This window comes from Triticum aestivum, chromosome 7A (assembly GCF_018294505.1).
Source record: "Triticum aestivum cultivar Chinese Spring chromosome 7A, IWGSC CS RefSeq v2.1, whole genome shotgun sequence".
Taxonomy (NCBI): Eukaryota; Viridiplantae; Streptophyta; class Magnoliopsida; order Poales; family Poaceae; genus Triticum; species Triticum aestivum.
In genome coordinates this window covers 146,764,150-146,776,234 of record NC_057812.1, presented here as the reverse complement: position 1 = coordinate 146,776,234, position 12,085 = coordinate 146,764,150, and the positions used below count along the sequence as shown (strand labels likewise).

At 47.0% G+C, this 12,085-nt stretch overlaps 1 protein-coding gene across 1 annotated transcript; it reads left to right on the top strand.

Annotated features, from left to right (window-relative positions):
- Window positions 1-649: 649 nt before the first annotated feature.
- On the top strand, window positions 650-3,740 carry LOC123150212 (probable galacturonosyltransferase 9). Its single transcript, XM_044570040.1, has 2 exons — window positions 650-1,938; window positions 3,136-3,740. Exons 1-2 carry the CDS (start codon window positions 709-711, stop codon window positions 3,412-3,414), a joined length of 1,509 nt encoding a protein of 502 aa, XP_044425975.1. The 5' UTR covers window positions 650-708; the 3' UTR covers window positions 3,415-3,740.
- The last annotated feature ends 8,345 nt before the right edge of the window (window positions 3,741-12,085 follow it).

Below are 12,085 nucleotides of genomic sequence, written 5' to 3'. Positions count from 1 at the left end.
TTAGGAATAGAGTAGTAGATGATTAACCAGTGATGAATTTTGAAGTCTTTAGATCATCAGGAGGGCAAAAGCCCCAGGCTCCATTTTATAAAATGAAACCAGATAACAGAACCAACATCATGCCAAGCATGTTCAAAGACCAAACTGTTAAGCCGATAAATCGACTGCAACTAAAGCACAGAAGCCTAAAGAAAACAAAACTACATGTTTAAAATTTTGCCGAGTCTGTCGACATTAAATTTTAAACCCTTTCCTCTGATCAAAATTAACAGGTGATACTGGAATATCAGTAGTATGTCGTAAATCTAGCCAGGCTGGTTGGATTTGGTCCAGTCCGGCGAGCCTCTTCTCACTCCGAAACATCGCACCCTCAACATGTCATGTGGGCTCACCGCTAATGAGGCCCGCATGTCATTGACAGCACGCGACGGCTCCCGGTTTATCCGGTGGCCAGACAAACCAAAAGCAAAGAGTCCATGTCACCGCCGCTACTATGCCACTGCTACTGGGCCCAACGTATTAAAACCCCAGCAACCCTCCCCGGTGATGAATAACCTCACCGACAAGCCTACGCACTGACATCTGGGCCCACGCCATCCCCGGGTCCCACACGTCCGTCTCCATTTCGCCACAGCTCAGATCCGCGGCGCACTACCCACTCCACTCCCCCCTACTCGGCTACTCCCTCCCCAGTCCCCACTCCACCCGATGGCCGGCGGCCGCCCGTTCCGGCCGTCCGCGCCGCGCCGCGCCGCGTTCGCCGCCCTGCTGACGCTCCTCCTCCTGGCGTCCCTCGCATTCCTCCTCTCCTCCGCCCCCGCCGCCGCCTCCTCCCGCTCATCCTCGGCATCGTCCCCGCCGTCCCGCCTCGCCGCCATCCGCCGCCACGCCGCGGACCACGCGGCCGTCCTGGCCGCCTACGCCGCCCACGCGCGCAAGCTCAAGGAGGCCTCGGCCGCGCAGTCGCTCTCCTTCTCCGCCCTCTCCTCCGACCTCTCCGCGCTCTCCTCCCGCCTCGCCTCCCGAGGCCCCCTCCCGGAGGAGGCCCGCAGGCCCCTCGAGAAGGAGGCCCGCGACCGCATCAAGCACGCCCGCCTCCTCGCCGCCGACTCAAAGGAGGGGTTCGACACGCAGTCCAAGATCCAGAAGCTCTCCGACACCGTCTTCGCCGTCGGCGAGCAGCTCGCCCGCTCCCGCCGCGCCGGCCGCATGTCCTCCCGCATCGCCGCCGGCTCCACGCCCAAGTCCCTGCATTGCCTCGCCATGCGCCTCCTCGAGGCCCGCCTCGCCAAGCCCTCCGCCTTCGCCGACGACCCCGACCCGTCCCCCGCGTTCGAGGACCCCTCGCTCTACCACTACGCCATCTTCTCCGACAACGTCCTCGCCGTCTCCGTCGTGATTGCCTCCGCGACGCGCGCCGCCGCTGACCCCTCGCGCCACGTCTTCCACGTGGTCACCGCGCCCATGTACCTGCCTGCATTCCGCGTCTGGTTCGCGCGCCGCCCGCCGCCGCTTGGCGTGCACGTCCAGCTCATCGCCTACTCCGACTTCCCGTTCCTCAACGCCTCATCCTCGCCGGTGTTCAGGCAGATTGAGGCCGGCAAGAGGGACGTGACGTTGGTCGATTACCTGAGATTCTACCTCCCGGACATGTTCCCGGCGCTGCAGAGGGTAGTGCTCTTGGAAGATGATGTGGTGGTGCAGAAGGATTTGGCTGCCCTTTGGCATGTCGACTTGGATGGGAAGGTGAATGGCGCCGTGGAGATGTGCTTCGGGGGGTTCAGGAGGTACAGGAAGTATCTCAACTTCACGCAGGCCATAGTGCGTGACAGGTTTAGTCCCAGTGCCTGTGCGTGGGAGTATGGGGTCAATGTGTTTGATCTCGAGGCATGGCGACGGGATGGCTGCACCGAGCTGTTTCATCAATACATGGAGCTGGTGAGTTGCGGCACTCTTTTGTTACAACCATATGGTTACAACTTGCAACATTCACTATTATGATACCTTACATTTATCTGTGGTTGCATCAGTTATTTGTTATGTTTGGTTTTTGATAGGTGTTATGTATTGTGGTAATTTAACAATTTCACTAACTTAGGTGCACGTTCTACTTAAGTTTCTTTATCACTGCCATTATGCTCATCTTGGGATTTGGCACCTTTATTTCCCTTGAATTTCTGGAGTGAGCATTAAGTATAGTAGTTTTGTTCCCAAACATCATTTACCTGGTAAAATGTTTTTGACGGAACTCTTGGGAAACAACTCCATTAAGCTCGACATTGACCACATATGATGCATAAATGTTCCACAATTAGATGGACTGGACTTTGCATTTGCACAATGTGATCTTATATAGCATAGGCCGTCTGTATTGTTTCACAACTCAAAATTTCGGCAAGTTAGTACTTTACCATCTTGTGGCTACAATACTCACTGATCTTTTCAGACTGTATAGGTATCAGATAACATTCAATGGATGTGCTCACGCTCGTCTAAGTACATATTAATAGGAGTGGTTAGGGATGCCTTCTTTTTAGTTTAAATGTAGGATATCTTTGATTATGAGTTTGTAATTAAGGCTTACCAAATTAATTGGCTGGATGATGTTTTTTCTTCTCTTTGAGAATCTCATGATACTTTTTTCTTTAGAATACCTAAATATGTGCCATTACCTTCTTTTCCTTTTTGTTTTCATTCATTTTCTCAGAATATGCAAAATATAAAGTCTAAATGATGCCTCGTCAATTATTTTGTTTATAATGGTAAATGTTGTATGTGGTATGGCCTTGATTGTCGACTTCATGACAATTACAACATGTTGCCCAGAAAAGTTCCTAAGTGAAACTTGGGCATTATGCAATTGATTTTTGTTTTCTTATCCCTAAGCATTTATATATGATGGCCAAATCTACAACCACTAAGCTAATAGAAACAGTATGTGCAATTTATGCTTAGGCATTATTCTTGAAATATACCACTGAGTTAAAATATGCCACATATGTAATGCCTGTAAATAATTTTACAAATGATGCCCTCACTTGCTAATTTTTGCATCATAATAGCATACACAGTTCTGTGTACCTCACCAAAGCATTGATATATGTGTGACTATATGACTCAATATTCTCATGGCAGAATGTGGATGGTGCACTCTGGGATCCGACATCTGTTCTACCAGCAGGGCTGATGACATTCTATGGCAATACCAAGCCACTTGATAAGTCATGGCATGTGATGGGTCTTGGATATAATCCAAGCATCAGCCCTGAGGTTATCCGTGGTGCTGCAGTGATACACTTTAATGGAAATATGAAGCCATGGCTTGATGTTGCTTTCAACCAGTACAAGTCTCTGTGGACCAAGCATGTAGACACTGAAATGGAGTTCCTGACACTATGTAACTTTGGTCTCTGAAGAAATGCTCCAAAAATAAGGCAACCACCAATATATTGTTCTTTTATGGGCAAAGAGCCCGCACGTGAATTATCTATTTTTATCTGTAGCAAAGTTTCTTACCTTTGTGGTGGTCAACTATGTTCGTGTAGATTTTGTAGTTTGTTGATGATAGTATTTATTTTGTTACTGTAGCTAAGATGTATTAGATCATTGTGGTATAGTCGAAGTATGTTATAGATGAACATCTGTGTACTATCTGTAGCAAACATATCTCCAACTGTATTTATGGAAAGGAGGAAAAAATATTGTATCCAGAATGACAATTTATGCTTTTTATTATGCCACCTTATTTTGTTTCACTAACGGTTACTGATAAAGTGATAATAATAGTTTTGAGTATGTTGCTGCCATGTTGTGAGCGAAATTCCATAGATTGGCACTTCATCAGCAATTCCTTCTAAAAGTTGTTCATTCGAAGACTGCTCCTACCTAGATTCTCACCTGCTATCTGGAATCCCAGGTATGCTAACTGGTTCCTCTATACCTGAAGATGGATGGATATTTTATCTTTATGTGACTGTAAATGCTTGCTTTTCTTCCACGCATTTAATTATCTTCCCCTTGAGGATTAAATACTTTGGTACTTATCACGGACATCGGTAATAATCTTATATGTATTAAATACCACATCTACTTATTATCTCCATTGCTTGCTGACTTTTCATAAAACTTGCACCGATTCCTTAGAAATGGGGAACTTGCACCGATTCCTTAGAAATTGGTGCTAGATACATCCATTTGAGGGACAAGCTTTTTCGGACAGAGGGAGTATATGCAAAAACTAATACTTGTTCCTGTCCTCTGTATGCCGTGTTGGTATTCCTTTTGAGGCAGTTTCATAGATCAATTCTTCTTTACAGTTCATCTGGCATTGGATCCCATTGCACTGTCTATTCGTATATATGGTTGCTCTTACGACAATTGGAATTTACTTTCATGTACTTATGGATGTTATCAGCATGCTCAACTACTTGTCTACTGCATAAACTCAATGCTTCTGCTACTGGTTTAACAACAGCATCCATTTGCACAATTAGAACTGCTGTACACTTTGTACAACAGGGTATGGTATTTCGTGGTACCGGTGGGTTAAACATGACATTTTATGGAAGTTTTAGAGGTATGGGTAAATAGGTAACTGGATGACCAGTTTTCCTACCAATTGTTGAATTACTGGAGTTTCCAAGCAACTTACTGACATATGTTTTTCAGTGACATTGCTACAAAGACAACACGACAAGTAAAATTGCGAAGACAATCCTTACGGTACCTTTGCGTGTACCTGGCGGGAGGCTTCTTGTTTGCTACCAAGTAACCTGTGGTTGCAATTGTGTAAAAAATATAACAGATCAACATGTGCTGTGCTGTGGAGCAATCACTCTTTTGAGGTGCATTCACAGAATCGTCTTTGCTTTAGCATCAAATAATCTATCTATTATATAATTAAAACAAGGGTCAAACAAGCCATCATATTCGTCCACACAGATTAAATTATTCAGGTCATTAGATTTAGATATTAAGGGCTGAGATTTAAAGGAAAAACGTAACATACAAATAAATATTGTTATTTACGAAACGTTCAGCCTGTCACGTAATGGACAGAAAAAATTCGACCTATCACGTAATGGACAGAAAAAAAATCTGAGACGAAAAGGAAATCTGAACAGTTCAGATTGTACGTGCAAAAGAAGTACTACTCTTTTTTCGTGGAAGCTAATACTACTTTGGAAGGACTAGGAAATATAGGCAAGTCAAAACCTATTACGTGTTGTTCTAAGAAAACCCTATTACGTGTTCGCACAAGCACAGAATATTTGGGAACTGAAAACGTATAGGGCAACAATGCTACGTTCACGTTGTAATACTTCTGGCTATCCAACGCCCGCCCGTCTAGAGAAAGGAGCCATGACTTCGAAGAACAGCCGGCAGGCGGTAATGACGACGAGAGAACCAGTGTGCGCGTAGAAAAGCAGCTCTGGAGTTCCGGTACTCACGAGTTGTGGCTTGATCCCAATCAGTCGGCACAGTCCTTCCACGTCCGCCGATGCCGATGTATAGCGACAAGGATGGGAAGCACTCGGATATAGCGTGCACGAGCTGACCGGAAGCTCGCTATTGTCCATGCAAACATCCATCCTGTGCCATCACCGGCCGGGCACAACTATCGCATGCGAGCAATGGCTGAGCCGCCGGAGGAATTCTGCGGATTGGATCCTGATTTTAGATGTCTTTTGTCAAAACAAAAGGTGGGGGCAGAAGCAAGAGAGACGGTTGATGGATGTGAAGCATGGATGGGAGCAAATCAGCTGAGCAGGTAGGCTCTGTCCGACCAGGACCACCTCCGAATCTCCGGCATAGCGATGCCAAGGCTGCTGCCATGCAAGGCGTAGTCTACGATTTCAAACGACGCAACAACAGTATAGAAGACGTACTTATGTGCCTGTGCACGGCATGAGAAGGAATATGACGACAAACTGAACATTTCATCAGCTAGCCTACACGTGTGGGCGGTGACGGCAGAGGTGCATGTCACGGGACATGAATGCGGCGGCGGCGTGGTCGGAGTCATCGCGGTGGCATTACCATCAAGCCGAGTCAAGGGGCGAATGTGATGGGCTTCAGCCAAGCATAACACGCGCGTACGCATGCATCAAGATGTGAACAGGGGCACTGATTAATCTTTCTCTTGCCCACACACGTACACTGATGGATTCTTCATAGGTAAGCTATTACATGACATATCTATGATCTTACCAACTAGGCTCACTAGTAGAAAAAGGGCCTGTTGTCCAGATTCGTAAGGGCCTTTTGTCCTGATTCCTGAACCGGGACTAAAGGGTCGGTACTAATGCCCTGTCCCTTTAGTCCCGGTTTAATTTAGAACCGGGACTGATGGGTCTCCACGTGGCCTGTGCGCGGAGCCCAGGCAGGAGACCCTTTGATCCCGGTTGGTGGCACCAACCGGGACCAATAGTCATCCACGCGTCAGCATTTCTGTGGTTGGGGTTTTTGTTTTTTGTTTTTGAAGGGGGGGGGGAGGGGGTTTGGGGGTTTTGAGGGGTTAATTTAGGTGTTTCATATATTGTGTTAGCTAGCTATAATTAATAGAGAAAAGTGTCCTCTCTTATGTCCGTGCTTGGTCGACGCTACGTACTATACATACGTATAGAGAGGACTAGACACGCTAGCTAGCTAGTAAGCAAACGAAGGAAACAGAAGATCGTCATGAACATATATGCATACAGAGAGAAGTGATATCAACCACCTCTCCTTCTCCGAGAGATTGGTCGAACAACAAGTTCTCGTATATCTATCCGACACTACCGGCTACATATATACAATAATTATCTCTTACAAATATAATCATACGGACTCATGGTCCACATAGTATTCTCTGTCTTCAGCGATCACGTGGTCAAGAAAGAATGCCGCCAATTCCTCTTGAATTGCTCGCATGCGAGCTAGTGCTAGTAGTTCATCCCGCTTCCGAAACATCTAATTTGAAGAAGGGGGTCAATACATATATATATGAATGAATGAAACTCAACACAAATGATGGTAATAAAATAAAATTGTGAATGTTGTTATTTACGTACTTCATATTGTTCGTCAGTGTAGCCCCGCTCACAGGTCGTGTGGCGGATGGACTCACAAACATAGTATCCACAGAAATCATTCCCTTGTTCCTGCCACAACCATTTTATAAGAAATAGAGGTCAATCAAACTGATAAGTAAGAATGCCAAATCAATAGGAGATGCGCGGAACATGCTACTATAGTACTTACTTTCGGGTGTCTAAATTGCAGCTTCTTCGGGAGTCCTGGAGCTTTTTTGGAGAATTTTTTCCAAACCCTGCCAGACAAAGAAAACAATTACTTGATATATCAGGAAATGAATAAAGTTGCTGATATGGTGGATAATGACCGATTTAACTTACTTCTCGAGCATTTGAGTCATGTCCGCATAGTCCTGGGGATATTTTCGTCTTGAGTCTAAGACGGTTACTAGTCCCTGCCCAAGCTTAATCTCTAGGAGAATATAGTGGTAACTGCACACACATGCATAACTCATCAATTACATTACTATAACCTTGATTAATATATAAGGGAAACCGAATACGCACAAGACAGTAACACTCACTTGAAGTTGTAAGGAAAGAGTATTATATCTTTGTTTTCATTTATTACCAACGATCGTAGCAAGTTGGCCTCGGTAGCTGCGGCATGAAATTTAACCTGAGTTGCATCTATGAGATATGTGTTAATGAACCCAATATCACCGACTTGTCTTTTCTTCAATTCAGCGATCTTCAATCTGCATAATATAGTGAGGATGATTATAAATACATGCAATGAAAGAGCTGAGCTATATAGAGAGACTTAATGACAGAAGTAGTACTACTTACAGATAGTAGCAGGTGACCGTTGTTTTATCGAGGGCCAATTAATTGAAAAACTGAAAGAACTCCTCAAATGGAACAGGCAACAGTTCAATTCCAACGAGGTCATGCTCCTTTTTAACTTTCACATACAAAGTACTCCTCCCCCCAGAGTCTCTGCAGATTTTCAAGTACCAATCATGCAATCTTCGCATCATCGTTGATAGAGATCTTTCATCTTTGACGAGAGGCTTCCCGTACTCGTATCTTTGTATCTGCACCTCCATGAAATCATAATGTACATCGTCGGGCAGGTAATCGCCAAGATTGCTATAACCGGGCACCATCCTCGGATCATTAGCGACGTTGTCGCTAGGCACCTTGAGCGGGGGGCATGATTGCTTCGCTTGTTCGCCGAGCTGGGCAATTTTTTTCCCAGCTCGTCGTTCTTTCAGCCTTTGATCACTGACAGTACTTCCCGACCGCTCCGCTTCGGCAAATTCCTTTCCAATAATGCGCTCATAGTTTCCTTTCGGCGAAGACTTGGGTGGTTTTGTCAGGGCAGCCAGAGTGCGCCTCGCTTTCACCGGATCTACCTTCTCCTCCGGAGGTGGATGTTTCTTTGCTTTCACCCCTTCAAAGTAGTTCCTCACTTCTTCTCGTGCGATCTTGACGTTCTCCTCCGGGGTCCTCTCGTATGGTAACTTCTCTGGAGTCCTCAGAGAAGGACCGAATCTGTATTTCCTCCCGCCTCTGGCTGTACTGCTAGACGCTAGCAGAGCAGACGGAGCGGTTGTCTTCTTTACTTGCTTACGAGGCGGAGGAGAAGGACTACGACACGCTGGAGCAGCCGGAGCGGCGGCATGTCTCTTCCGCCCTTGCTGACGAGGCGGAGAAGGAGGAGGCTGGCTGCTCGGGCGCGTCGGCGCAGGCGGAGAAGGAGGCGGAGTGCCGCCACGCGCCGGAGAAGGAGCCGGTCGAGTGCCCTGATCGTCACTCGCCGGAGGAGGAGGCGGTGGAGGAGGCGGGGTGTCCTGACTCGCCGGAGGAGGAGGCGGTGGAGGAGGCGGAGTGCCCTGACTTGCCGGAGGAGGAGGAGGAGGCGGAGGCGTCCAGTTCGGAAGGTTGATGAGCTCCTTCCGCCATAGGCATGGAGTCTTCAGAGCAGACCCCAGCCTAGTCTCCCCTTCACCGGTAGGGTGGTCAAGCTGGAGGTCCTCAAATCCCTCCGTTATTTCATCCACCATCACCCTAGCATATCCTTCTGGAATCGGCCGGCAGTGAAAAGTTGCGCCGGGTTCAGTAGGATAAACAGAGCCAACAGCCGCCTTGACCTTCAAATTCATCCATTGTGTCATAAGGTGGCAATTTTGAGACTCCGTGATAGCATCCACGGGATAGCTGGCAGGAGCCGTCAAGGCATGCTCCGGCTGAAGCAGCTCGGTGGAAGCCACGCTGCTTCTCCGCTGAGATGGCGGGGTAGCTTCGGGGGAAGCTTCGGCAGTACGTTTGCTGCAATTTGCTTCTCGTTCCTCTATCGCTTGTACCCTTGCTTGCAGCGCCTGCATTTGGGTCTGCTGCAATTTTTTCCTCCTCTCCTGGGATTTGTAACCGCCTACGTCCGGAAACCCAACCTTCCACGGAATGGAGCCTGGCGTGCCTCGTGTCCGTCCAGGGTGCTCAGGATTCCCGAGGGCCATTGTGAGCTCGTCGTTCTCTCTATCTGGAAAGAACGTCCCTTGCTGCGCTGCTTCGATATACTGCTGAAGCTTCCTGACTGGTATGTCCATTTGATCGTTCGTCCAAATGCACTTCCCTGTTAAAGGGTCCAAGGTTCCGCCAGCCCCGAAGAACCAAGTCCGGCAATGGTCTGGCCAGTTAATTGTCTCTGGTTCGATCCCTTTATCAACCAGATCATTCTCAGTCTTGGCCCACTTAGGCCGGGCTACGAGGTAGCCACCTGAACCCGTGCGATGGTGATGCTTCTTCTTCACAGCATTTTGCTTGTTTGTCGCCAACATCTTCTTACTCTTTTCCGATGTCTTGTGGGCCACAAATGCGGGCCAGTGATCTCTGATCTTCTCATATCTGCCCTTGAATTCTGGTGTCTCTTTATTTTCGACAAACTTATTCAGCTCTTTCTTCCACCTCCTGAATAGTTCTGCCATCCTCTTAAGAGAAAAAGACTTGATTAATTGCTCTTTAACTGGCTTCTCTGGATCATCCTCTGGCGGTAGGGTGAAATTTGACTTTAGCTCAGTCCAAAGATCATTTTTCTGCATATCATTGACATAAGACACCTCAAGGTCTTCTGTAGCCGGCTTTAACCATTGCTGGATGCTGATCGGGATCTTGTCCCTAACCAAAACCCCGCACTGAGCAACAAATGCGCTCTTTATCCAAAGGGGTTCAATCGGTTGGCCGTCGGGCGCAATTGCTATGATCTCAAACTTTTCATCCGAGCTCAACTTTTTCTTCGGGCCTCGTCTCTTTACCGAAGTTGTGCTCGATCCGGAGGGCTAGAAAAAAGAACAAAGACTTGATTAACATGTGTACATACCAAAACAATGAATGCATCAATTATCTAGTCAGCAGAAGCTTAACTAATATATATACCTGGCCGGACTCGGTTCGGTCACCGGAGACGTCATCACGGTCTCCTTCTTGCACCGGCATTGGGTCACCGGAGCCGTCCTCACGGTCTCTTTCTTGCACCGGCATTAGGTCACCGGAGCCATCATAATCATAGCCAGCTGCTTCCAGACCATCGGCATTGAGAAACAACGAGACTGAAAGTGCGTTATATCGACTAGAGGGGGGGGGGTGAATAGGCGATTTTTATGAAAGTCTTCAAAACATGGAAGTTTAGAAGACAAACGATAGAAATAAACCTATTACCATGCAGCGGAAGGTAGACTACACTAGGCAAACCATAGTCAAGTATTCAATGGAGTGAGAGCACAATGACTAATAGCAACAGTGTAGTAAGGATCAGGTAGGAAGATATTATGAAGCCAAACAGAACACGCAGTCACTCAGTGAAGACAAAAGATAGTGCAAACATACAATGACTTCACAAGGAGTAACGATAAGTAAAGGGAAGGGAAGGATGAAACCAGTGACTCATTGAAGACAATGATTTGTTGGACCAGTTCCAGTTGCTGTGACAACTGTACGTCTGGTTAGGGCGGCTAGGTATTTAAACCTGAGGACACACAGTCCCGGACACCCAGTCCTGAACACGCAGCTCAGGACACCCAGTCCTCACTGTATTCCCCTTGAGCTAAGGTCACACAGACCTCGCCCAATCACTCTGGTAAGTCTTCAAGGTAGACCCCCAAACCTTCACCGACTTTGTTCACCGGCGATCCACAATGTCTCTTGGATGCTCAGAACGCGATGCCTAATCGGCTGGAGGATTCACAGTCCTCAAGTGTAATAAGTCTTCAGATCACACAGACAAGAAGACTTAAGTGATGCCTAATTCTCTTTGGCTCTGGGTGGTTAGGGCTTTATCCTCGCAAGGAATTCTCTCTCAAAGGCTTCGAGGTGGGTTGCTCTCAAACGACAAAAGCCATACTCTAACTCTGAGCAGCCAACCGTTTATGGTTGTAGGGGGTGGGCTATTTATAGCCACTAGGCAACCCGACCTGATTTGTCCGAAATGACCCTGGGTCACTAAGGAACTGACACGTGTTCCAACGGTCAGATTTCAAACTCACGCGGTAGCTTTACTTGGGCTACAAGCAAAGCTGACTTGTCCGACTCTGGACAAGTTTTGCTCTCATAGTCTTCACTCGAAGACATAGGTTTTGGTTAAGCATCACTTCAGTCATTCTGACTGGTTCTCTTGGACCCCACTTAATAGTGCGGTGGTTCCTATGACTCAATTAGAGAAGAAAAAAGAACTACGAAAGATCTAAATCTTCGAGCTCCATAGGCTTCATGCGATGTCTTCTCTTGTCATAGTCTTCAATGTGAATATCTTCATATACCACCTTTGACATCAATGTCTTCATACATTTTTAGGGGTCATCTCTTGTAGGAAAACTGAATCAATGAGGGACTTCTACCTATGTTATCCTGCAATTCTCACAAACACATTAGTCCCTCAACTGGATTTGTCGTCAATACTCCAAAACCAACTAGGGTGGCACTAGATGCACTTACAATCTCCCCCTTTTTGGTGATTGATGACAAACTAGTTGAAGTTTTCAACGGGGAATATAATATGTGAAGTTGTAAGGATA